The sequence below is a fragment of the Rousettus aegyptiacus genome, unplaced genomic scaffold, assembly GCF_014176215.1.
Source record: "Rousettus aegyptiacus isolate mRouAeg1 unplaced genomic scaffold, mRouAeg1.p scaffold_m13_p_3, whole genome shotgun sequence".
Taxonomy (NCBI): Eukaryota; Metazoa; Chordata; class Mammalia; order Chiroptera; family Pteropodidae; genus Rousettus; species Rousettus aegyptiacus.
The window spans coordinates 154,863,464-154,890,023 of NW_023416306.1; the positions used below are offsets into that span (position 1 = coordinate 154,863,464).

The 26,560-nt window shown below is 49.2% G+C and overlaps 2 protein-coding genes and 1 pseudogene across 8 annotated transcripts in view; all 3 read right to left on the reverse strand.

Moving 5' to 3' along the window:
- Window positions 1-568: 568 nt before the first annotated feature.
- Window positions 569-15,699, reverse strand: ISM2 (isthmin 2). 4 transcript variants are annotated; one of them, XM_016156604.2, is made up of 6 exons: window positions 15,390-15,696; window positions 7,451-7,693; window positions 5,781-6,141; window positions 3,944-4,084; window positions 3,600-3,683; window positions 569-2,317 (listed from the first exon to the last, which is right to left on the reverse strand). In XM_016156604.2, the coding sequence occupies exons 1-6, from the start codon at window positions 15,522-15,524 to the stop codon at window positions 1,800-1,802; spliced, it is 1,482 nt and encodes a 493-aa protein (XP_016012090.2). In that variant the 5' UTR covers window positions 15,525-15,696; the 3' UTR covers window positions 569-1,799. The 4 variants fall into 4 exon arrangements, with proteins under 4 accessions (XP_016012090.2, XP_036094470.1, XP_016012091.2 ...); XM_036238577.1 differs by lacking the exon at window positions 3,944-4,084 and having other exon boundaries at window positions 15,390-15,699; XM_016156605.2 differs by lacking the exon at window positions 3,600-3,683.
- On the reverse strand, window positions 5,088-5,207 carry LOC118601366 (annotated as a pseudogene).
- Window positions 15,700-17,651: 1,952 nt separating the features above from the next.
- Window positions 17,652-26,560, reverse strand: part of SPTLC2 (serine palmitoyltransferase long chain base subunit 2) — an 84,992-nt gene continuing 76,083 nt past the window's right edge. For 3 of the 4 annotated variants that reach the window (XM_016156600.2, XM_016156601.2, XM_016156602.2), the window contains exon 12: window positions 17,652-17,918. In XM_016156600.2, the coding sequence (XP_016012086.2) occupies window positions 17,667-17,918 (252 nt within the window). In that variant the 3' untranslated portion in view covers window positions 17,652-17,666. Of the gene's footprint in view, window positions 17,919-21,797; window positions 25,090-26,560 lie in introns of those variants that run through there. The other variant, XM_016156603.2, reaches the window with a different exon arrangement.

Consider the following 26,560-nt stretch of genomic DNA (forward strand, 5'->3'; position numbering starts at 1 on the left):
TTGAATTTCCCAGATGAGAGGGAGTGAACTTGGCTTCCTTCTGGTGACCTGAGATCCTGCCCTCTCTGACCCTTTGATTATTCTAGACTGTGGTCTGGGACGAGACAAACTTACCTCTAGGTGTGAGGCTAGTCAGAAACGTGGCTCTCCGGGCTTCTCCGAGTGGCCACGCCTTGCCTCATTCTACTTTCTTACATGTTTTCTTCCTTCTCTCAATGCCAGGATTGACAGTAGAGTGTCTGGTAAGGGCAGAAACTAAAGCAGGGCACAGGCCCTTAGGGAAACTCTGCATTGGATCCCCTTGCAGCAAATTACTTGGGGAAGTGGGGCCACTTCCTCTGGAGTGAATGCAATTTATCTCTTTGACCATAAAACGTAAGAGTGAATGTACCTCAGAGGCCCAGTGAGCTCCTTCCAGGCAGCCCTGTCCCAGGAACTTTGCCTGCCCGGCTGGGTTAGGCATCCACAAACACAACCTGTGGGAGCTGGGAGCTCTGCCTGGCCTGGAAGCAAAAGCTCCCGACCTTCCTCTGCTCTACTGGGCCCCAAATTCTTCATCAGACAGAAGTGGAAAATAAAGTGCTTTATTGCTGAGGATCCCAGAGAGCTTCAGGGCAGTGGTCTAGGGGCCAGGACTGAAGTCCCCTATCTTGTGAAGGCTTTTGTGGACTTCAGTGGTTCAACCCCACAGCAGGCCAGGAAGTGTGGTTTGGGGGCTGAGGAGCGGCAGGAAGAGGCACGAGGTGGGCTGGGACAGCTGATTCTGTGCATCTCTTTCCCACTCTGAGCTCAGTGCGTTCAGTGCATCACCATGGGAGCCTGAAATGGGCCATGGTAGGAGTTCTTACACCACAGAAATGGCCCAAACGCTACAAACCAGGGCTTCCCACATCTCCCCCCTCCCGGAGACCCAGTTTACCAGCACACCGCAGGAGCACAAGACATCCTCCTGAGCTGATCCTGAGCCCTCCCCAAGCCTGGCTGCTGCGACGAGCTGCGACTTCCCCATCTCCCAGCTTTGTACATTTCTACAACCTGGACAGAACAGAGGTGGGCTGGACAAAGAAAGGGACCTGAACTGGGTGATCCTTTCCCCGCATGGAGCCTGCCTTGTCTCGGCTGCCTCAGCCTGTCTGTCCACTGATGGCCTTCAGCCCTAGATGTGGTGGTGTCTACTGAAAGGCAGCTTGGAGCTGAGGATAGCCCTCCTGCTCAGTGGCTCCCAGCAGGCAGTGGGGCAGGGTGACCAGGTGCAACCACTAGAGATAAGGAGGGCTGAGTGAAGGGCTATCAGCCTGAAGGAGGGCACCTGCGGGGCGGCTGAGAGAAAGGACTAGCCCTCAGGGCTGGGGGTCTGAGTGAGTCACCACAGATCCGGGGACTCGGGGCGGGGGGGTGGTGTGTGTGTGTATGTGTGTTTAGAGCTGAGAGCCTAGCTCACACCTGTGTGCAGAGCCAGGGCAGGAGAGCCCAGCTCCAAGGAGGGGGAGGAATATGGGTGGCCAGGCTGGGATAGCAGCCCCCCAGCAGGCAGGAGAGGGAGGCCGCCACGGACACGGATCTCCACTGCACCCCCAGTGACCACGGGGCTGAGTTCCCTCCCCTCACCCTGGGCCCTGTACACCCTTCGACTCTCTCTCCAACCCCAACCTGAAGCCTGAGTGCTGACCTGGCTCGGGTTCCCAGGCAGAGGGCACGTGGCACCAGACCGGCCTCACAGGGTGGGCCCTTGCACTCGCCCAGTGTGGGCAGGGTGAGGGGGCCTGCTGGGAAGGTCCTCCAGCACAGCAGCCCTCTCGCTAGTACTCCTTGGCCTCCTGCAGCTGGGCCAGGTACTCCTCCTCAGGAGGGTTGTCGGCGCAGGCCCGGCCATTGTTGGGAGGCCGCACAGCATGGTAGCGGCTCCAGTCCCCCTTACACAGGATCCAGGGCAGCGTGTCCACCTTGAAGTGCAGCTCGGGTGAGAAGTCGGTGCTGATGAGGTCAGGCGCTCCGGCGCCCTTGCCTCGTGTCAGTAGCCGGCTGCCCGAGTCATAGCAGCAGTGCTGGGCGGCCAGCGTGCTGCTCTCCCCGGACAGCAGGGAGCGAAGGCAGAAGCGTGCCGTGGGCTGGTAGACGTCCAGGTGCTCTCTCGGGCCACTGGCGTCCTTCCACTGGAAGCTGCGGCCCCGGTGCTCGTCCTGCAGGCTCACGGCCCTGTACACAGCCTCCAGCGGGTATGCACACGGGCAGCTGGGCAGGTCCTGCAGCACCTGGCTCAGGTACTTGGCTAGGAAGTCGCTCTTGCAGTTCAGCCACTTCTCACAGCTGTCCACATCTACAGAGGGCAGGGAAGTTGGGCAGGGGGGACAAGTCAGGCCCTTGGTGGGGGTTGATCAAGGGCCAGTGCATAGAGAAAGAAGTCCCAGGGCCCAGCTGGTGCGAAGGTGTGGCCTGGTAGGGCCTGAGGGGCAAGAGTGGAAGGACCCATACCAGAGCTGGGGGCAGTCTGACCTGACCTCCACTGCTGACAGTCAGGGGCTCACATAAAACACCCAGGCAACCTAACGCAAGAGGCCGTGATTCAGAACAGACACGGGCCGAGGGGCCGCAGGAGGCGCCTGGAGGCTCTCTGCTGTGCCAGCTGTTGTTCCTTTAGATGCTGGATGGTGCGAAAGACCCTGGGATCCCGGGGAGGAGCTGGCGTAGTCAGGGCAGGGAGAGCAGTTTTAACCAATTGGTAAGAAACTGTTTCAATATTTTACCTACTGGCTCATTCTTGTTCTTAACTCTGCCTTCCTCAGGCCATATGACCTTGGGTGAGTCCCTCTGCGACTCTGGGCCCCCACGGGTCTACTCTGTCTGTGCTGCCTTCCCCCATGTCTCTACCTTGCGAAATGTGGCTTCTGACGCTTGCCACACAAAATGAGTTGCTCCTTTCTCTTTGCTACAGACCTTTTGGACACACTGCAGTGCAGCACTCAAGTTGGTCATGTGTCTCTCCCTCATAAGACCTGAGCTCCTTGAAGGCAGGTGCTGGGCCTTCGTCTTCTGGTACACAGGCCAGGTGCACAGTGAGCTTCTGTGGTGTAGAGCATGAGGCTCACCTGCAAGGGGGGGCTGTTGGCAGCCACCTGCCTCCTTGCCAGGTACAGGTAAGACTAGTGACACAGACGCCAAGTATACTGATAAAAGCATAGTCTGCTCCAATCTGCTGGAAGGAGTAGACCTGGAGTTCTGAACCCTGACCCATTCCTGACAGCACCCTCTCCCCAGACAGAGCCCGCCTGCCCAAGAGTCTCCGAGTGTGACCCAGGAATGGAAGCCAGAATGTCCCCATCCCATCTTGCTGCCAGAGAGACTATGCCCCACCTTCAAGCTCTGTGGCTCCCATCGAGAACATCCCAGCAAGAATATCAGGCTGGGAGAGGCCAATGGGTCTGTCTAGGAGGGCTCAGAAGTGCTAGGGCCCCCTTGCTGGGAAGGCTAACCTTCCAGGTGGAAGATGAACTCTCTGTCCCAATGGATGGAGGCAAGACTCCTGCCCTGCAGTGATGCTCTACCCTCCCGACAGGGGTTCTTCCCCACACCCCCAGGGGCAGGACCTAGCCCCCACTAACCTGGGCCGAGCATGTCCGTAGCATTGTGGGTCAGGGGCTGCCACCCCTCACTGGGAAAGCCCAAGGGGTCCTCGTCCTTGGCGCCTTTGGGAAGAGAGGAGGCCAGGCTGGTGGTGCCCCAGGGCACCTCTGTGCTCCTGATGGGAAGCCCAGCCCTCACTCGGCTCTCGGTGCCCATAGCATCTGGGATGGGCCTGGGACGAGGCAGGAGCACCATGTCTGTGGGCTTCTTGCCTCCCTTCTCCCAAGGCCACCCCTCGTACAAGATTCACATGCCCACATTCCCAGGGGACCAAGCCCAGAGCATAAGCCACTCCTTATGCAGGAGCTGCCACTCATCTCACCAGGACAGGGGGGCAGGTCGCAGGCACTGGACTCGGTGGCAGTGCAGGCGTAGCCACAGGGCCGAGTCCTCTGCTGGCTGCCGCTGCCGCAGCTCACACTGCAAGGAGACCAGGGGCTCCACTCCTCTTGAAGCTCATAGTCTGAGTCAAGGCAGGGAGCCAAGGGTGAGTGAGCACAGCCCACAGCGTGCATTCGCACAAATTAGCAAAAGGCACTCCTTCCTCAGGAGGATGCAGCCAGTGCCAGGGCCCCTCGCCTAGTAGACAGAGCAGCGGCTGGATTTCAGCCCCCGCTTGTCCCCTGAGCTGGGTACCCTTGTGCAGTGAACACCTGTGCAAATGTAGGAGGTGGCCCTACAGAGACAGCACACCCCCAGCCACTGGCTATATGCCAACACAGCAATGAAGAGGAAAAGATGTCTGGGCTGGAGGCCACATGACCACTGTCGGTGTGACCTTTGGAAAGTCCCTCTCCATCTCTGAGCTGTAGTTTTTATGCCAATCAAAATCCAGGATGATAATACTTCCCTGACACCGGGAGTATTAAAGAATGTTCCTGCTGCCCATGTTAGGGGCCTTCCTGGGAAGGGACCTGAAATACATCAAGACTACACCCACAGCCATCTGTCTGTGCAGGGCCTGAGACCCAGGGCTCTCTGTGGAACCCCACACAATACCGACACAGCCGGTTAAGTACACTCCTCACTTCCCAGGCAGGCCTGAGCAGACTGGCACCAAGAGTTTAAGGAAAATTAATAGAAGAGAACTGAAAATCATGAAAATTCTGCCTGTTAGTTTCTATGATTTTGGTGAATTGGGAAAAGTCTGCTATGACTTACTCTTCACCTCTGTCCAGTAATGAAACGCCAGAGCTCTGGGGATAATGGCTGCAAATACACGTGAAATGGTCTGCCCCCTGACCCTGGAAAACCCTGACCTGCTATGCTAAAAGAAAAATGGCTGTCAGGGGGTCTGGCAGGCTTTGGGTGATATTTTCTGAACAGATTGTATTACGTTGTTTCTTTTTTTTTTCTTATTATTTATTTTTTTAATTTATTTTTTAGGCGAGACGACCCTTGGTTGACCTCATAGATTGCAAAACCTTGTCAGCTTACCATCCCTTATTTTTTATTTTTATTTTTTACGTCTATAGTACCTGGTCTTCCTAGGTTGGTCTCCCATCCAAGTACTAACCAGGCCTGACCCTGCTTAGCTTCTGAGATCAGACAGGATCAGGCTTGTTCAGGGTGGCATGGCTGTAGACATTATGTTGCTTCTTCATAAAAATAGCCAGTACCTTGTTTACTCTATGCTGACACTTTAAATGTATTAACTGACTTAATACCCTCTATACCCAATACTATATAGTAAGGCTTGCGCCATTCTCCACTTTTTTGAGGAAGGCACTGAAGCACAGAGAGGTTATGTAACTTGCCCAAGGTCACTCAGCTGGTAAGTGGTAAAGCCAGGATGCAAACCCTGTATACAACACAGTATGCAAATGAGGTCAGTTTTGAGTGGGGGGATTCACGGTATTTCCCAATTTGTTGGAAACTGATAGATATGAATACATATAATATTGACAAATGTCTGTTTTGCTTAAGGGATCTCAGGGCTGTTGTGAGGGTCAAATGTTTGGGGGTAAAAACATTTGCAAGCTCTGGGTGACGTTACTCTTTAGCTGATGATGGCGTTTGTACAGACGAAGGTCCTGGGGCCCCCTTCCTCCAGCTGCCCCTGCCCGGGAGGCTCTCAGTCCTCTCTCCACCCCACTTCCACTCAGGCACTCAGGATCTCTAGGGGCAGCAGCCAACAATACAATGATGGGGATGCTCACCATAGCTGTCTGACTCCTTGAAGGCCCAGTCCCTGGGGGCCAGCCAGCTCTGCTCCCAGCCGCCTGTGTTCCCACTGAACCCAGGCTCCTCGTCCTCCTCGTCGCCCTCCTGGTCTTCACTCTCGCCATGCTCTTCAGGGTAGTCCTCCTCCTCCACCTCCTCCTCTTCCTCTTCCCCTGGGACTCTGCCCTTGAGACTGGTCCCTGCCTCCTCACCCTCCAGATAGCCCCAGAAGAGAGGCCAGAAGAGCTCCTTGGCAGGCAGCCAGCTGGGGGCACCCTGGGACCAGCGATTGCTGGGCTCTGCCAACAGGTCCATTTCCACCTCCGCCTGGGGGTCCTCCACCACCTCGATTGTCACCTGCAGGGAGACAGACACCAGGCCAGCCAGTGAGGAAGGGCTCAGAGCTAGACACCAAGCTGAGGGAGATGACGAGGGGAGGGGAGAGAGACCCAGCCCCTCCACCAAACCTGCTCATTCTCTTGGCCGACGTCTTTAGCCTCCCAGGGCACTTGGGGTCACAGCTTAAGACCTGGCTGAGCATTAGAATCCCCTGGAGATTCCTAACCCCCCAGCATACCTCAGTCAAGGATTAAACCGATTGTAGGTGGGGCCAGGCACGATGGCTCTAACATGTGCCAGGGTGGAGACCCACTAGTTTAAAGGGAAGCTGGCTTTGAATTCTGGCTGCACCAGCCTGTAGCTGCTCAGCCTCAGGGGCCACTAAGAGTCCCGGGCCTCCATTTACTCCTTGTAGGGCCAGAAAACGGGAGCAGACAGCAAATCCCCGCAGCAGCTCTGGAAGGTGGTGGGGGAGGTTCCCTTTCACCACATGGTGGACGGGAAATGAGAAACATGAAATCGTTATGTGGAAGCGAATTTAAAAAACATCATCTGGGGTTATTATAAAGTAAGATGAGGTCACTGAACAAAATCTGGGGGAAAAAAACAGCAAAATATAAAGAAGCAAAGGAACATCACCCATATTTCACCACGGGTGTAATATTTTAGTGATTAACTTCCCAGGTAGATACAGATGCACACACATAAACACACACTTTCAAACAATTTAAATTATGTTCTACATTATCTCTTTTGGCGAAAGTGTTTTGTAAACTGTAGAATGCTATACAAGACTGCAGAACTATTGCCATTAGGGATTTAGGGCTGGAGGCGGCATAGGTGAACTGGAATTCCACCAGCCCCCCCCCCCCATGTTTCTCTCCTATAGAGCCCCTCTGGTGGGCAGCGCCTGCCCCACCAGCCCACCCCACTCGGCACTCAACCCCTTCTCTAGTACAGGGTTAGGCCTGGGCAGGGATCAGATCTTCAGGCTTCTCCCCAAGGCCTCCCTCAAAATTCCTAGAACCCCCTGCAGCTCAAGAAGTGCTCTCTGATCATTTGGTCCTCGGACAGCCCTGCCAGGTTGGTGCTGTCTGTCCCTTGCTAGGGACTCGGAGCCATGTGAGTTGTTCATGGTCTGAAGCCTGAGAGTGAGGAGCAGGTCCTGTCCGCACAACTCTGCAGGACAGCATGGGGACTTCTCTAACCCCATAAGGACCCAGCTGCCAGGGAAGACGGGGTGGGACCCCTGACCTCAGAGCTGAGCCATTCAGCCCAGCTTATCTCCAGGTGTCTGCTGGGCCCAAAGCCCTTCTGTAGCTCTCACCTGGATATTGGGGTTCGGGGAACTCAGGTCTGTGTTGGCCAATCCTGGCAGCTTCTGCAGCTCCAGCAACAAGGGAGTGTCCTCCCGGATCCCAGGAGGGCCTGCCTTTTCCGGGGTCAGAGCTGCTGGCTCGGTGAGAGCCCAGCGCTCATGTTGGCCTGGCCCTGGCCGGAGGCGGGTTCTGGGGAGCAGTGGTGTCTCCTCCGTTCCCCTGGGAACGCTGGCATCTGAGGAGGCTGAGACCTAAGGGAGAGACAGGGGGAGGGAGGCGTAACTGAGGTTGGGCTTACCCCACGTGGACCCCAAAAGGCTGGTCAGGGGGTACTCAGGAGCCCAGGGATCTGATCAGATTACAAACACCCTGTGGCTATATATCCAAACATGACAGCTTTAATGCCTCAGAGGCTAAGTGAGGCTGTGTCTACAAAGCACTTGAACAAATGGTGCCAACATGAGGCATGAGAAAATAGTTAAAATCAGGTTCCTACACATGGAAGAAACACAGTCCAACCTCTTCATTTTACAGATGAAGAAAGTGAAGCCCAGAGAGGGAAGCCAGTTGTTTGAGGCAGTTTGGTTTTGAAGTGCAGTTTGCGGCCACCTGCCTGAGAATCCCCCAGGGCTGCTGTGAAGAACAGACAAGGCAGGGAAGGAAGCCCCGGGAACCCTACAGCGGCATGGGCAGCAGGCTTGGGCCTTCCCCTCAGCACGCGCCTCTGACCACAGCTACCTCCCTCCTCCTGCCCATCTGGTGCCTGGCCCCTTGTCCTGTTCCAGGCCACTCATATGGCTCTCGGTCTGCCAGCCGATTCCCTCCACCGGCCGGCACCCGTGCGTCTACACCAGGACCACCCTTCCTTCAGCACAGATAGTAAGCGAAAGGCAGATCTTGGCTGTTTCCGACTCTTGCTCCAGGGTTCATCTGCTCAGACGGTGGGGCACAGGGGGCTCAGTGCTGTCCACCTACCTCCAGGCTGCAGCCACTGCCCAGGTCTCCATGCCAAGGCAGAAAGAGCACAGTTCAGAGCTACCTTTATGAGCCTCAGGGGCCAGAAGCCCATGGACCCTGCCCCACCCTCGACCCCACCCCCATCTCATAACTGAGACAGTGTGGTATGGCTGAAAAAATGTGGGTTCTAGAGAGTCAGATCAGCTTGGGTTCAAATCCCAGCTCTGCCTCTTACTAGTTCATTCAACTCGATCAGCGAAATTAGGATAATAATTCTTACCTGGGAGGATTGTCAGAATTTTTTTTATTTGATACTTCCACTGTGTGCCAAACACTATCCTGAACACTTAATCACTCATTTCATACTTCTAACAACCCTCAGTTGTAGGTGCTAGCTGTCATTCCCATTTCGACGATGGAAACTGAAGCACAGAGAGGTCAAGTAACGTACCTGAGGTCACACAGACACTTAGTGGTAGAGCCAGAATTTGAACCAGGCAGGCTGGGCCAAGAGCCCACTCTCTTACCCATCATGGCCTAACATGTAGGTGGGGGCACTGAAAATCCCTTTCACAAGTCAGGGGCTTACTTGGTCCAGTTTCTCATTCTGATTCTCATTTGTTGGGTTGGAAAAGAGATCCAGAATCTACCGTCTCTCCCTTTTGACCTCTCCTTTTGTGGTCCCCAGATAAATGTCTCCAAGGCTCCTGCACTAGTCATTGGTCCCATGGCAGCCATGTCCCCATCTCAGCCTCACCCTGGAGTCCCTCGCTGAGGCAGAGTGCTCTGGTCTAGACAGCCAGGCCACATGGCCAGAGGCTGCACAGCTGAGTAATGGAACCACTGGAGCGCCTCACTGACCAGGCCTGGAACATCCCCACATGTTGCATTCCTGGCAATTTCTACTCACAATTCCACCAGAGGCCTAACTGTCCCTGTGACCTTGCTCAGAGGTTCCTCTGTCTGCAGCCCCTGGGGCACAGAGATAGGTAAGCTTAAGGCATCAGGAATTCAAGGTCATGCAGCCTTTCTGGCTGATCTAGATGCCCCTGCCTCCTGGGCAGCTAGTTAAGCAGTAGTTCTTGCCCAGAGACATTTGGCAATATCTGGAGACATCTCTGGTTGTCACAATTAAAGGGGGTAATACTGGAACCTAGTGGGTAGAGTCAGAGATCCTACAACGCATAGGACAGTTCTCATAAGAATTAAGCAGCCCAGTATGCCAACAGAGCTGCAGTTAAGAAACCCTGCTCCAGAATCAGGCTGCCTGGGTCTGAATCCTGGCGGTGGTCAGCATCTGACCTGTGGGACCCTGGCAGGAGACATCCTCTGTAAGCATCCTTACCTATAAGATTGGAACTGTGATGGGCAAGAGCACTCCAGCGAGTGCTGAGAACTTCCTTTCCAGCTCTCTCCACTCTCTCCACTCCCTGGTGCCCGGCTGGACCAGACAATGAATGAGCAAAAGCCATAGAAAGCCCTGATTAAACACCACAGCCATCCATACGTGAGGTCTCAAAGGTTATGACATCCAAGCTCAGGTTCAAACTCAGCTCTGCCCGATCTCAACTACATCTATTGGTGCATACACACGTGCATGAACAGACACTCGTGATGATAACCCCTCATGTGCAACCACCTTTGCATCATTCACAAAGCACACACACTTTCATCACCTTGTCTGGCAGCAAAATGCAGTGGTAACGAGTGCAGGCTGGAGGCCCTAGCATCTGGGTCCAAAGCCCAACTTGTACACTTACTAGCTGTGCGACCTTACTTACTTCATCTGCCTGAGTTTCTCCCTCTGTAAATTAGGAAATTTGTCTTGTAGGGTTTTTGAGTTAAAATGGAGCCTCAGATATGGCAAGGAGGCAATGAATGTCACCTTGACATGGCAATAGGTGGTTCTTGGAGGAGAGAAAAAAGGGAGTACCTCTCTTGCTAGGCACTGTGTTAGTGCTTTACATCTTAACTGGTCTGAAGACCCTCCCACTCACCACCACTGACGCGGGATCTCTGGGCAGGTGTAATTCATGACATTCTGAATTGAATTCTGAGGCTCCAGCTGTGTGAGAACACCTGTCCTACCCTACGGGACCACCGCCCCCATCTGTGAAACTCGCGTGTGGAGTTTCACGCAGGTACAGATGCATAGCTCCATTCTTTTGGGGGCTGGTGCCATTGCCTAGATGGATGTGAGATGTAGACATTCACAGGTTTTCCCCACAATCTGAAAGTAGAGAGTGTTCCTATGAAAGGCGGAGTGGCAGAAAGCAAAGAAGCAATGACCATTAATGTATGTGAAAAAAGTGTTGCGCCTACCCAGACCCCCCACATAACCTACCAAATGACACACAGAACTTAAAATGACACTACCACACAGTAAAAGCAGTGCCACTCCCTCGGCTGGGCGCGCGCTGCCCCCGTAACGGCTCGCTGCGGAACAAACATGGAGCGCTACTTTTGCTTTCCCCCTTTTTGTCATAAAAGCAAAAGTCCTCTGGGATTTTTTCCAGTTAGCGAAAACAGGTACTAGTGTGAGTCTTTTGTAAAAGTGAGGTGGCGTAATGTGAACTTTCGAAAAGCGAGGGATAGCTGTATCTTCTCTTTCTGTCTCTGTCTCTCTCTCACTCTCTGTCTCTCTCTGTCTGTCTCTCTGTCTCTCTGTCTCTCTCTGTCTCTCTGTCTCTCTGTCTCTGTTTCTCTCTCTCTCACACACACACACACACACACACACACGAGTGTCCTCCCAGGCTTGGCCAGTAGCCTGACCCATATGTTTGCAGTTAACATAAGAGCCCTCATACCCACAAACCCTGACTGCATTGCACAGGTCTGCCTAACCTGTTTCAGCTTCCTCACGGTCCCCCAGGCTCCCTTCTCCTCTCTGCCTCAGGGGTCAGGAACTTGTTCCAGATAATGAAATCCAGTTGCCAGGTGCAGCCCAGCACCTCCCCTCCCCACAGCCCCAGCTGCTGAGGCCCAGGCCCATCCATACAGAGCCAGGCTGCACACACAGTCATCATGGCCTCCCGGGAGAGGCTGGAGACCCAGCATTCAATAGCAATTGCCTCTTCAGCCAGGCTAGAGGACCACGGACAGAGGAATGGGCCTGGACTTCACCTTCCTCCCCGGTGTGTAACAGTCTAACCCAACCCACCCTGGCACCCAGTGGAGACCTTATACTCCCTATTGTAATAAGAGTACTATTGGCAGAGCACACCCTCCAAGCACAGGGCCAGCTTGTGCTGTATGACCTGCGTGCTTGTGCAGGGGCCTGCACCTGGTTCAATGCTCCTGTGGCCATCCTGGAATGCTCAGAGGCCCCACATTCTCATTCTGCACTGGGCCCCACAAACTCTATAGCAGCTCCTGCCAAGCACCCTACATGTATTGATTTGAATCTTCACAATAACCCTTTGGGCAGGTACTAGCATCATCCTCACTTCAGAGATAAGGCAGTCAAGGAGAGGTGAAGTAACCTGCTTGGGGTCACACAGCAGGTTGGCTGAGCAGGACTTAAGGCAAACAGTCTGGCTGGAGAGTCTGTGCTCTTAACCCTTGTGCTTTGCCAACTCCAGGCAGGGCTGCACCTTCTGGTTCACCGCCCATCACTCTGGGGTGCTAAGTGTATTGAATTAACAAAACTCAAGAACAGGATGTTCTACTTTACACATCCATCATTCCCTTTGATCCTCATAACAACACAGTGAGGTGCCAAGGGGAAGTATGAAATTAGGAGACTGAGAGCCAGGGAGGGTAGGGACTTGTCTAGGACCATGAGGAGCCGAGCCTCCAGGAGCCCGTTCCTGTCCTTCCCTCTCTCCCTCCCCCAGCTGAACTCTAAGAGCAAGAAGAATGGTCTGGAGGGAGAAAGACGGTCATAGCCAAGGTCTGGGGATGTACACAGCTGCCGGAGTTGGCTAAGAGGCAAGGCCACACACAGGTCAATCTTCAGGAGAATACCTGCTTCTCAGTGTCACTCACCTGGCAGGTGAGACGTTTTAACTCACCACACCTATCCCTTAATCGGTTGCTGTTGCTAGGCAACTGGAGGAACAGTGGACCAGGATCAAAAAAATGCTGACTAAGCACTCCTACCCAATGCATGACAAGCCCCCAGGCTTGGAGGCTCCTTCCTCTATGCTCAGCTCTTCGCTCTCAGCCCATCCCTTCATAAAGTGCTTTCTTCCCTAGCAACCCAATCTGCTGCAGCTGCAGCTGCAGGAACTTCTCCAGCTCTGCCCCAAGTGGGGCCCCTTCATGTGAGACAGTCCTTGCAGCCTGGAAGAGCTGTCCTCTCAGTCCTTCTCTCTTGCCTAATTCTAATCCCCATCAGCCTCTAACAGCATGGCCCAAGCTCTGCCCCCAAGTCCCCAGCCCATTTTCCCCAATGCCAAGGTCTCCACTTGCCTGCCTAGGAGGTGGTGGGTGCCCAGACCAGGTGCCTAGGGCTCTAGAATTAAGCAAAGCTGGGTTTGGATCCTGGCTCACCACTTACCAGCTGCACAACTGTGGGTTGGTTCTCAGATCCATCGTCAGTTTCCTTGTCCATCAAATGAGGGTAAATAAGACAAGGAACACAAAATGCTGGGCATGGTAGTTGTTCAGGTGGTATTCTGATCCTACCCAGAACAGAAGACAGCCAAGGCAGAGCCGTGTCATGCTCTACCTGTGTAGCAACCAACAAACTGCCTGGCTGCAGCCCCTTGTAACAATGGTGCCACCCATGTGCATTGTGCTTTCTCGTCTAGTGTGCCATCAGACAGAATGGGTTCTCTCATTCCCATCTGACCATGGGAGTAAACTGAGGCTCAGTAACAGGCCTGCCTAGAGAGGGGTCGATACATTTTGTTCATGATGCAAATGATTTTAAGACTTTTCAAGGGTTTGGATGAGTGGGCTGGGGCACGACAGGCAAAGATAGACCATGAGGTCCCCAGTGTAGTTCTTGAAATGAGAGACCTGGCTCCCAATCCCAGGTAGGTGTAACATCTCTGTACCTCAATTTTCTCATCTGGAAAATGGGAAACGTGCCCAAGTCATGCAGATTCGGCAAGGCCCAGGGAATGCTCTCTACCCCTCAGTCGTCCTACATCTTTAGAACTTCGGGGTTTACGTTCTTTAGTTTTTTCATAAAGGTTTTTAGGTTGGTCAATTATTTCTGACATATCACCCAAGGCCCTGGAACAGCAGTCTGCATTCTCTCAACAGTTCCTCAACTAACACCTCTGATGAGGAACAGCTTTAACACATATCACACAGACTCGTGGAACAATGTTTGAGCTGGATGGGACCGTGGAGATGACTTAGCCCCTCATTTTAAATGTTAAGAAATTGTCCAAGGTGAGTCACACATGGGTTAATGACCTGCTGGGGCCAGAACCTCAGGCTCCAGGTTCCAAGCTCAGTTTTTCCTCCATGGCACTAATTTGCTTTAATAGATTGAGCTGCTCAGCCATGGGGATATGATTTTGGATCTGAAATAACTCATCCTATAGGCTGGTCTTGGGGGAAGATTTGGCAAACCTACAGAAAATCATTACAATACAAAGTGGCAAGTACTAAAACAGAAAGTATTTATGACAAATGAGTAGAAAATAAAGCCAATTTAATTAATTTTATGACCACTGTCATTGTCATCTTGGAGGTGAGACTGGCCAGGGACTGTTCGGTTCCTCTGGATTTGTCTGCAGCAGTGGTTCTCAACAACTGGCAGCAAAGATGGGGTGTCCCTCGGGGAACATTTGGCAATGTCTGACTCTGGGAGGGGGTGCTACAGGCATCTAGTATAGTAGGTAGAGGCCGGGGATGCTGCTAAAAATTCTACAATGCACAACAAAAAGTATATATGACCTAAAATGACAGTAGTGTGGAGGTGGAGAAACCTTTGTTTGTTCACAAATGGGGCAAAAGAATCTTTGCTGTTACACTGGTTTGTAACACTCCAAAGGTCCATAGTATATCTGTGTTATTAAAATTTCATGGTGTGGCGGCTCTTGGGAAAAAATGTCTAAAGGCTCCATAGGGGGGTAGTAATGAAAAAAAGGTGGACAGATACTGGTCCACACAGACTCTTAAAGTGAGCCCTACCATCCCACTGCCTCTGGAGGGCCTCAGCAGCCTGGGCGCTAACAGGGTGGCCCAGTTCTCTTAGTTCCTCACCCATCTCCTGCAACCTGCAGGCCTTTCTGGGCTCCTCATCCGGAAAATGGGAAGAATCGGCTCTAGCCACCTCCATGAACTACTCAGTGCAGGGGAGGGGCCAGGACCCCTACCACAGGGGCCTGCTGCTGCATACCTTGGAACAAGTCCAGCAGGTTTTGTCCCCAAGGGGATGAATGTTCACTCCAGTCCAGGGAGGAATGGCTGGATCGTTGACCCCTGGGGACAGCGGTCACAGATGTCAACAGACTATGGCTTCTCTCGATGGCTAACATCACTCTTTTTCCATCTCACTTCTGTCTTACACTCACGTCCAAGATCTACTCACAGGCCACCCAGAAAGTGCTCCCCAAAGACCTCTTCTGCTTTTCCGAGTTCATAATAATATAAAAGTCCCTGGCGGACTACTCTCACCTGGCAAGTTGGACGACACCACTTACTAGCTCACCTTGTTTCAATTCACACCCACAGCAATTCAAATCCTTTGCAGATTTAAGAGGCGGCACCTTGACCGGCCCCTCGGCAAAAGGCGGGCCTCCTCTCCGTCCTCGCACTCTCGGAGCGCGCACCTGGACAGGGCTGCTGCAGGAGAGGTGCGCTCAGGGCGACGCAACGAAAGACAGCCGAGCCCTTCCTAGATGTCTGCGCTCCCCTCAGGCTGGCACGAGAAGTGGGGGCTCCTGAGGCCCCGTGCACCTGGCCCACGCCGGGCCTTGCCCTCGCACCCAGGGGCCGCTGCTCGCGTCCCAGCCCGGATCCCCGCACAGCCAGAGCGAGCGGGCCGGAGGGCGGCCGAGCGCGCGCAGCTCCGCGCCCGCCACTCACCTCCGCCAGCTTCGCGTGGCTCCGCGGCCGGGGCCCCCGCTGCTTCCTCAGGGGGAGCCCCCGCCCCTCCGCCAGCAGCGCGGTCAGCAACACCACGCCGAGGAGGAGCCCGGCTCCACCGGGGAGCCGACGCATCGTCTGCCTCCGAGGCCGCTCTGCCGGGCGCCTCCCCGCCTCGCGACCCGCTCGGGCGAGTGAGTGTTGGCGCCCGGCCTCACCTCCTCCAGCGGCGGGAGAGGGGGCTGCGGCGCAGGCCTGGCCGCGGGGGCGCGCGGGGCGCGGGAGGGAGCCCTGGCCGCGGCGGGGGCGCGCGGGGCGCGGGCGCGCGGCGCTGCTCCGGAGGTCAGCGCCTGGGATGTCCCCCGCCTTCCCGAAGGGGTGGCTCCTTGGGGTTCCCTTTGATGTAGCCCCCTCCCCGCCCTCAGTCCCCACCGCTGTGGCCGTCGCAGCCCCAAGCGAATTCTTCGGGGAAAGTTGCAGCCCGCTGGCCGGCGCTCTCAAGCCCTGCGCTGCGACTCCTGCGGGGTCTCACTTGTCACGGTGAGATGCGCCGCAGCCCAATTCGGGAGCTTTCAGGTCTCAGGCAAATGTTTATTTATAACTCCAGATAGGTTTGCTCGGGGTGGAAGGCCTGAAGGTAACTCCCCCCAGGCTCTTCCAGCTCCCCTGCTGGAGGTGGAGGCCAGAGAATCACCTGCCACTCTGCACCGTTTCCCGAGGGTGTTCTCGGAACGCCGAAAACCTAGAGTGCACTTAAGACTCAGATGTGATGAGGATGAAGTCCCAGAAAGAGAGACGCTATGTTTGAGGAAGTGGTTAGAAGATCCTGCACTGCCGCTAGGTGTCACCTAGCTTTATCGCGGATAAGACGTGGGACCGCCCACCCCGCCTAGCGAGAGACTCCTGCCGGGATCTTCCCGTGTAGGACATGAAATTGTTGAGGTAAGAAACGTCCAGGCCTGTAGAGAATTTTAATGAGTTTACTTGAGCCAAACTGATGACAATTGCCAGGAAGTAAAATCTCAACGGACTGAGAAAACGCTCCAGAGAGTAGAAATTTTGCAGCTTATTTCGTACATTAGAATCAAGAGAGGAAAGGAGGGTTCCGTGAAATTCGTTGGCGGTAGATTAAATGGGTCGGAGAACGCAAAGCAAAGCAATCTCTGGGATTGGATAAAAAGTAAACGGGGAGACACATAGTTCCTTTATATTGGTGAGTACAGAGTAGTTAATAATTAACACAGCACATAGAGGTGGTATTTGGGGAACAAGACAACGATGGCCTCCCCTGAGCTTGTGAGTTTTAATATGTGGCCCCACTTTCGTCCACAACATAAAACCTCAGTTCATGATAAAGATCAGGAACTCAGAGAGGCAGTGACAATTTTAGTGGCTTGGATGGGGGCTATTAGGGAATGTTCCTGCAGTGACGTGGGGCAGGTGGGGTAGGTGGGGTTTGGACAGGTCAGTGCCCAGCAATCGGAAGGCGTTAGGGAGACAGGAGGGAGCACAAAGGCTGCCTCAGTTTCAGGACAAGGGTAGCAGATCCCCTGGTTTGTTGGAGAGGATGGCCAGGAAACCCACCTCGGCCGTAGAACTTGGGATCTGGGTTTAGCCAGAGTGAAACTTAGGAAACGGGGCACAATTCTGAGAAACTACTGTTCTCCCCAGCAGCACAGCCGGGACTCTGCAGTGTTTTGAATACTGCATCACAGGGGTTACAGTCTGAGTCCGGAGTCGGCCTCAGGATTTGAATCCTGCTTCTACCATTTTCCAGGAAGCCAATATTATTGGAGTTCTTTGACCTCTCTGTGCTTTTGTCATCTGTGAAAGTGTGTGTGCATGCGTGGGTGGTGGCATACCTACTTCACAAGTGTGAGAAATAAGAATCCATGTTAAGCATTTATGTTAGGATGAACTGTATAAATTTGCCATGTTTTGGTCAAAGGGGTCGAACAGTGGCAATTTTGATTCAACCTAATATGATGCCTGTGACATGGTAAATACCAATATTCTCCATAAGAAATCAAGCATTCGAGTACCTGCTACACCATATTGCTTTTACTAGACTAAGTGCAAGACCACTAAGTTTTGCAGGATTTTCTTTTTTTGGCAAAACTATTTTTTACATCCAACCTAATATTTTTTTTCATCGATTTTTTTCATCTTCCACCAGCTCAAACTTGGAGTTATTATAGAAAATAATGAGTTTTTTCATCTGTGTGTGCCTGTCTCCAAGTCAAGTCCTACCGAGCCCCTCTCCCTCTCCCTGGACAGCTACAATAGCCTCCTGGTTGGTCCCACTGTATGCACTTTTGTTCTCACTCCTTCCTCCCCAAAGCTGTTGGTTACCTTTTTCTCAATCAACTTCATGAGATATAATGTACATACAATAAACACGCCCAATTTAAAAAACACACCTATTTTAATTATACGGTACAGCAAGTTTTGACAAATGTATATATCCAGGTAACCACCACTGTCATGATGTAATAAAGCTTTCTCTTCACTCCAATTTCCTTCTCTGCGCTGCAGGGAAAACAAACAAACAAACAAGAAAACAACTATGTTATAATGGGAAACAATGCATAGTCTATATACCATATACTGTACATCCTGACTTATCCGATTCTAGTCTTTCATTGTCTTCGTGCTATTTTACAACTCTGTACCTACAGCAAAGCAAAATAACTCTTGTCTACAGGAATGCAAATTTTGTCCTGTTCTGTAGACAGACCTCTCTCCTGTGTGGAAACCAATTTTTCCTTCATTTGCACATTCGATTCAATATTCCTGATTTGCAAACGTTTGTTTTTCAATATCTCCTTTAAATTGGTTGTAATAACCTTACCAGATTACTCGTCAAGCTAAACAAAATCTTTAACTTGTGTTCATTTTCATATCTGTAAGTCATAATTTTACTTTTTTGAAAATTATCTTTTAATAGTCCCATTGTCAGTTAATCCCCCCCCCCCCGCCCCTGCCCTTGGTTCCTGGTAACCACTGATCCACTGTCATCCTAGGTTAGTTTTGTCTCTCTAGAATTTCATATCAATAAATTCATTTTTCTGTATTGTTTGGCTTTCATTGAACATACTTTTGAGATTCATCCATCTAGTTGTAGGTATCGATAATTTGTTCCTGTCATTGCTGAGTAGTATTTCATCATGTGAGTCTACTACAACTTGTTTATCCATTCATCATTATGGCGTTTGTATTGTTTCCACTTTGAGGCTATTATGAATAAAGCAGCTATGAATATCCAAATGCAAGTCCTTGTGTGGACATGCTTTTACTTTTCCGGGATGAATGAAATTGCTGTGAAAAACTGTCCAATTTCTTTCTCAAATGGCTGTACCATTTTGCATTCCCATGTCTTCATCCACACTTGGTATTGTGATTCCTTTTAAATTGAGCCATTCTACCCTGAACAAGCCCGATCCTATGTGATCTTGGGAGCTAAGCAGGGTCAGGCCTGGTTAGTCCTTGGATGGGAACCCACCTAGGAAGACCAGGTGCTGTAGGCATAATAAAAAAATAAGGGATTGTAAGCTGACAAGGTCCTTGCAATCTGTGAAGCCAACCAAGGGTTGCCTCACCAAATGCATGAATGAATGAATAAATGAATGGAGCCATTCTAGTGGGTGGAGGCAAGGACAGCATTTACTCTGCCATCTTAACTGGAAGCCTTATTTCAGTTTCGATAAGCATTTTGCTGATGACCAATGATGTTGAGCATTTTCTTATGTGCTTATTGGCCATCAGTAAACCTCCTTTTATGTAGTTAGTGTCGGTTCAAATCTTTTGCCTCTTTTATGTTGAAGTCTTGTTTATTATTAAGTCTTAAGGTTTTTTTAAATATACATTTTGGATAGAAAGCTTTGTCATATGTATTTTATCCCAGGCTGGGATTTGCATTTTTCATTTGTCTTTTGAAGGTTTCATTTTGATGAGTTCAGTTTATCCACTTTTTTTGGTTATTCTTTTTGTGTCCTAACAAATCATTGCCTAACCAAGTCACAGATTTCCTTTTGTATTTTCTTCTAGAAATTTCATATTTTAGTTTTTGTTTATGTCTGATTTGTTTTAATTATTGTGTGTGTGAGGTAAGGGTTGAAGGTGTGGACGAAAATGGGGCCACACACTGAACCTCACAAGGTCAGGGGAGGCCAGCACGGCAGGCCCTATACACTCAGAGACTGAAGGTAACCACATCAGATCATCTGAACATAAAATTTCCTAACTAAAAGCAGGTCGTGGAGGATAGTGCTAGGCCTGTAGCTTCCTTTGCAAAGGTCACTCTTTACCTTTTGTGAGCCTGTCTTTTTGCATCTAAGACAAGGCACCTTTGAAGTGTCGAGTGATCCTCTTTTCCAGACCCCTCAGGGCACTTACCAGAGCAGAGACCACAGAACCCCTCATTGTTATCTTGTTCCCTGAATACCTTATGTCTCCTTTGATTTTTTAAAAATTTATTTAGTTTCAAGTATACGGTACTTGGCTAGACATCTATATAGTTCATAAAACGATCCCCCTAATTGCTCCCTCCCTCCCCTGGCCCTCCACCTAGCCAACATCTTAATGCTAACTGCATTCCCTTTGCTCTGCTCCCCATTCTCCTTTGATTTTAATGTAGAAAATAAGCTGCAAAACTGCCATTCTCTGAAATATTTTTCTCACTTTGTTGAGATTTTGCTTCTTGGCAATTGTGGTCAGTTTAGATCTACTAAACAATTCTCTGGAGGTTTGGATGTTTCTTACATTAACACAGGTCATTTCCTCTAGATATTTAGTTGGTCCAGCACCATTAGTTGACTAACTGTATTTTCCCCCATTGAATTAACTTGGCACTTTTGTTGAAAATCAACTAACCATATATATGTGGGTCTATTTCTGGATTCCCTAGTCTGTTGTATTGCTCTGTACGACTATTCTAATGCCAATCACGGTCCTAGTTACTGTAGCTTGGTAGAAAGTTTTGAAATTAGCTAGTGTTAAGTTCTTTTTCAAAATTGTTTTGGCTATTCTAGTTCCTTTGCATTTCCATAAAAATTTTATCGATGCATTAATGCCTAGAAAAAAGCTAGTGCTTATCTTTTTGAATGCTTTAAACTTGTCACTAGTTCTCCCCAGTGCGTAAGACAAACTCCTCAGCACCCAGCCCAGTGCAGCGGGCCCCTACCACCTCCTCACAAGCCCCACCTCGCCACTCTCCCCTTGGCTTAGGGAGCTTCAACCACACTGTTTCATATCCTCCGTTCCTTAGAAAAGTTTTCTGTATCACCTCTGTCTAAAGCAGATACTGGTTACAATCTTTTATCATGCTCTTTACTTTTCCTTCATAGCACTTAGCAGTTTGCAAAATGACTCATATGTTTACGTGCTTATTTGTTTACTAGAAGTAGGAACCATATCTGTTTGCTGCTGTTATTGGTAATGCTCAGTGCAGTGCCTGGCACGGACGTAGCACTCAGTATTTATTGGTTGATGAATAAAAGATGCAGCTTTCTGAATGTTTTTTGGGGGGCAAACCAATATATTTGAATGGGATGATTCTTAAGTCATCTCAAGTAGTTCCCCTTCAGTTCTTGACATGCACTCTCAAGACTCATACACCTACCTCAAACCATGAGTCACAGTTTCACAGTCATCCAATAAAGTAAAAAATAAAAAATAAAAAATCATCTGGCAAAAAAGGGAGATGGGGGTAAGGGAGAAAGAATGACATTTTAACACATTAAGTTTTTATTGACATCTCCCCTTCTCTCACTTTCTCAGATTATATGAGCATTACAGCAATGGAGAGGGGTTATCAGAGCACCTCTTGTAAATTCCAGGTTACAGGTAAACTGGTCAGTGGAAAAATATAGGCCAGAAAAACCAAGATCTCAGCTCCCCATAAGCTATTTTGACTTTCCTGTTTCTCTTAATGTTAGCTACGTTTGTACGGAGAGGCTTCATGACTGTGTGGGCATGCTGGCTAAACTGACACAGTATTTCACCAGTATGCTGTGAAGAACCATCAAGGATGCTTTTTGTCATAACAACCATTGGTTTAACATCATAGAAGTAACAAGACCTAATGTTCAGGGTGCAGGCAAGTTATCACTCCACCCTAAACAGTGGTTTATGTCCTACACTCCCTTGGCAGCTCAGACCAAGCAACCAAGCTTTGCACAAGAAACCTGGGAATTGTGTTGAAAAAAGCAGACTGAGTTGGCACAGGGCTCCTCGTACAAAGCAGGATCCACTTATCCATGCAGATGGCAACAAGGCAGGACACTTAGCCCAACATCAAGACACTTCTCTTGTTTTTACCTTTCATTCAACCTCCCCACAACTGCTCCAAAAGAACAGTGCTTTGGGTGCAGCTTCATTAAAAACACAGTAAGTGCGGTTTAAGAGCCATTGCATTCTTTAGGGTCAGTTTATTACAACTCATCATACCACAAAGAATTACGGTTTAAGGCCATTTATCATGTGTACTATGAAGTAAACAAGACCTTGCCCACAGCTCCCTGCCCCCCAAGCCGCTTCCAAGGGTGGACTGGGAACGTGATACCTGCAGACTCACCATAGAAGAACTGAATAAACATTTTCAGTAAGGGCTACAGCTAACCCCTTTGGTTTCCACTCTAGAAGAGACAATCCATAGCAAAGGGTGCTTGAAAAACAGGTCATTGGAAATGACAAAAAGGATGACAGCATTTTCTATACAATTAAAAGCAAAGGGATCATTGGCTCACCCTAGCATTTCTTCTGTATGATAAAGGCAGGAAGCCAGCCTTCTAATTTGGCTGTCTGGGCACATGGCAATTGGCCAGGAGACTGGACACTACATTTCATGATTTCATGAGGATAAAGCTGAGAAGAGAATGGACATGCTTTTCTCAACGTGGAAGGTATTTTGATTAACTGGCTTAATGGATTAAGTTGCCTGCTAGGCACCGAACTTCCATGTAAAGCAGATAACAGCACAACTAGGTTCTGAGGCTGCATTTAAGCGAACAGCTGCTCAACAGCCTAGATGAATCCTTTGATTTTCATAATTCCCCCTTCCTAACGCCTTTGGGCTTATGTTTGTGAAATGCTCAACAGTTCTTGATCTTCATGGAGACATAAGGAGAACCACTGCTCTCCCCTTTCCTAATCACATGGGTTATAGCGAGTACAGATTAAATCCCATTTTGGCTTACCTAGAACAGCAGGAAAGACACACACCAGGGGAATTAGGTCACAGCAATTCTTTGCATGGCAATCAGGTGACAGTCAATTGTATTTAATCTTCTCTAGGAAGTTTTACCACATCCCTACACAAATTCTTAAGCAACAAGAATTATCCCAATTCTCTTTCTTCCCTGCCTTTGGCATTATTAGCAGCTCTGTGCTGCTGCCAAGTCCAGTATGACTAGGGGCCCGAGATCCTCATCAATTTGGAAAGGGAGGGTGGGGGGAGGAACAGGGAGGTGGTAGTAGATACCCTCACCTTTTCCTCCTTCCCTGAGAAGCCAGGAAATCTCTCCACATAAGCCATCCTTCCTCCTGGTTTTCACTAATAGAAAGTGAAGTGTATTTACACACAAAATTCAGCTAGACTGTGCTAGGCACAAGAAACTTAGATATAGGCTCGCCCAAGAAGGGAAGTTCCCTGTCGCCTCCTGGTATTCCCATGGGGTTCTATGCTGAAGAACTAGATGTACAGGAAAGGTTAGCAATGTACTTTATTTTACAGGACCAGTTAACTTGGTTACCATAACTTCTTTCTTACTGCAAGTTGTACATGCTAAATATAGTCCCTGCATATCTACTTGGTTCTTTAAATGAAATCTTGGAATATTTCAAGGGCTTAAGACTCTCAGATGCTGAGAGTGACCACAGATAACATAAGACATGAAAACAAAACTTTACGAACAATAATTTTGCTTACATCCTCCACGACATGTATCCACACATACATACCACAGCTGACAACGAGATGCCCAAGAGTCTGGACTGAGAATTCTTACCAAAAAAAAGGAGTGATTTCAAAAATAAGAGATGTGCAAAAATACTTTCACACTATTCTTTTCCATTCTATTCCCAATCGTTTCCTATAACACCTCATGACTACTAAAAGGCAAGCTGATCTTGGGTATAATAAAGCCAGAAGTTCTTTTCACTTAAGCTTTGGTCAACAGAAAAAAAAAGAAATTTTAGCACAGTCGTTTTTAGATGTGGTGTTCTTTGGTGAAGCGGTATAAAGCTCTCTGAAAGAAATCCCTTTTCCCAGGATGAAAATGGAGTTAAAATAGAGGATCCCAGTTTAGCAGAGATATGTGTTCAGAATTTCTTTAAAAAAAAAAAAAAAAAAGATAATGGAAGGCAAGGGCTCCTGATGTCAGGCTAGAACTATCTCAAGACATCAAAAATAAAAAGAACTAGCATTCAGAAGAGTAAAACTTAAATGGGTCAGCTTCTAAAAAGGGTAAGTTAATAACTTTAATCCTTAAATAGGAATATGACAAATGATTTCTGAGCAGAGGATTTACCAACATTTTCCTTTACCAGTTTAAATCCTAGTCTAGAACCAGACCCAGGCAAAGGCCGTCATAATTTTGAAAAGCAGAAAGCAGTAAAGCAGCAAACCACAGACGTTCTGCCCTGCCCTTCCATGCTGCCCTGCTCCTCGCCCCAGCAGGAGTGCCTGCCACTCCCACAAGCAGCTCTGCACTGAGCAGTGGGGCCTCAGTCAGCTTCACCAGGAGGTCTGACCTGAGGGCGGGGGAGGGGGAAGGCGGGAGATGTGGGTGCCTTTAAATCATTTAAGTGTTCTAAACAGGACAGGAGTATTAGATTAGAGCTTGGGAAGAACCAAGAAACCAGACATACCCTCAGACTGTGACCAGCAAGAAGAAATATTTGATGGCGAAAGAAATTGTCTGGTGACCAGAACAAAATGGAACAAGACCAAGCCTTGGGAGGATCCCGACCAGAGGGAGGTATACAACAAGGGGAAATTTCAGCAGTGTCAGCGTTTACTGTTTTACTTAAATGGCTAAACTTAAGACTAAAGGGAAAACACGTGGGTTGTTGATTACTTGACTGGTTAAATAAGAATGTGAAGGTTGGTAGCTTCTGAGAACTGGAGTGGAAGTAAGTGGAAGGCACTTGCTCCCTAGGGAGGTGGGCCAGGTGAGTCTCGAGGCTGTAGAGCCAGGGCTAGCAGGAGCTTTGAATGGGCCCACGTCTGCGAGGTGGCTGGGAGAGGGTGATGTCCTGCATGGTTAGCAGAGACAGGCTAGGGTCAGCGTGATTTCACAAGTAGAATAGTTATAAAATAAAACATTTTTTAATGGACAAAAAAGAAAAGTGAGCCACCTTTTTTTTTTTTTAAAAAAAGGTGAAATGTAGCAAAAGAAGAATGTGAAGCAGTTTTTTTACTATTTACAAAATGCCATTTAGAGTGGAGGTGGCCACCGTCAGGTGAGGAAATGTCTTTCGTATGAGATGGCCACAGAGGTGTGGTTCCTGCAACTGGCTCAGAAAGGCCACACACTGTCCCCGGTGAGGAAGAGTTCCTCTAAGAGAGCACCAAAAAGGCTCAGTCTTCTGTTTCTTCATATGTAGTCTCATCGAAGGGCCTGTCCAATAGAGGTACCAACCGATGACGGGAATACTTCAGTTGTAATAGGTCCCCAACTTCGTCTATCTCCTTCAAAGCCTAAAGTATCAGAGACAAAGCAGAGGTGAGACAGAGCCAGCAGGATGCAGGCATGCCTGGTGTTACTTTCCTAAAAACAACTGTGGCAAAGTTGTCCTCTGGTGGGACCGTCTGTGTCTAGCACATTTACCCTGATCAGACTAAAGTACAAAAGAGCTGCTTTTAGAGCAAGGAGGTCAGACTGACCATGAATAATGCATTGTGAATAGCAGGTTTGCAGGAATAAGGGTATAATTCATCAAAGTACGTCATGCTTGGCAGGAAAAGGAACATGCACCCTAGACTTGTCAGGCTGGCCACAATTTGTCATCTCTCCTTTTATCGTTCAGTACTTGTTCTTTCCATTATCACATTACCAGAAAACTGATGAGAAGTCTGTACTGAGATGCTTCCTAGAGGCAAAGCAGATAGTCCCCAGAGTGGACTGCTATGCAGACTCAGTAAGGAAAAATGAAAGCCGAGAGGAGGAGACTGTGTGTGGGTAATGGACAGGCTGCAGGTAAGGGAGCAAGGAAAAGACAGAGCTGGGATTTGAACTTCAAAATCCTAACCTTGAGAGATCATCCCATCTTCTCATCAAAACTCTAATTGTCTCGGTATAACCTTCATTTCTGTAAAACTATTTTTCAAAGAAAATATATTTCTTATAAAAAACTGAAACACTAAGGCAAGTTATGAAATGAAAAGTCTCTTCCTGATTGCTACACTAGTCCTACTTGGTAGAGGCAATCTGTGTATAGTTTCTTATATGTATTTTTAAAAAATAATTTCTTGAAGTATAACGTACATACAGTAAAGTATGAATCATCATCAGTTCAGAGTTAACCTTTCCGAAAAGCAGCAGCACACAGCCAGTCGAAATAGAGGATCCCAATATAAGAAATTCATAACTTCTCAGAAAACAATTTAATGAAAGGATGGTGAAACTCTATGCCCCAGATAACCTCTCAGAGAAATCCAAGGAAGACAGCAAAAATTTTTAAATCCCAGATTCTAAGGCTAATAAAAGTACCTGGCACAGGTCACAGGAGGCAGTTTTCACTTCATGGCAGCGCTCCAGCCCTGTCACTCATTCCCCAAGCACCTGTGGATATTACCTAGTGCATCTAATAACGAATCTGGGGTGAGCAGACCTGGGCTTCGAAGACAATGGCTCTATCTATATAATACCATCTCATTAGACTAATAAACAGTAAGGGGACAGCAGAAGCCTTTTAACTGAGCAAGACTCCAAATCTCCATCAGAGCATATAAATTTTCTGTCCACTCATATGACTATTACTCCATATTAAAATGTATACTTTCTATTTTAGAAAAAAGAATCAGTTCATTATTGGTTAAGATACATTTACCTGTTCTTAAACTAACTTTTAAAAATCAGTGTTTGTAGGAAGAAAAAAAAAAACTAATAATATAAAAAGCAAGTTAAGAGCTAGATTTCAATACATTATCAGAACAGTGGTACCTTTGA

Excerpts from the sequence above, each read along its gene's own strand:
- ISM2 (XM_016156604.2), bottom strand. The coding sequence starts at position 15,524 with ATGCGTCGGCTCCCCGGTGGAGCCGGGCTCCTCCTCGGCGTGGTGTTG. Across the intron at positions 6,142-7,450 it reads CCCCGAACCCCAATATCCAG|GTGACAATCGAGGTGGTGGA; the intron begins GTGAGAGCTACA and ends GTCTCCCTGCAG. Across the intron at positions 3,684-3,943 it reads CGACCTGCCCCCCTGTCCTG|GCGCCAAGGACGAGGACCCC; the intron begins GTGAGATGAGTG and ends CTCTTCCCAAAG.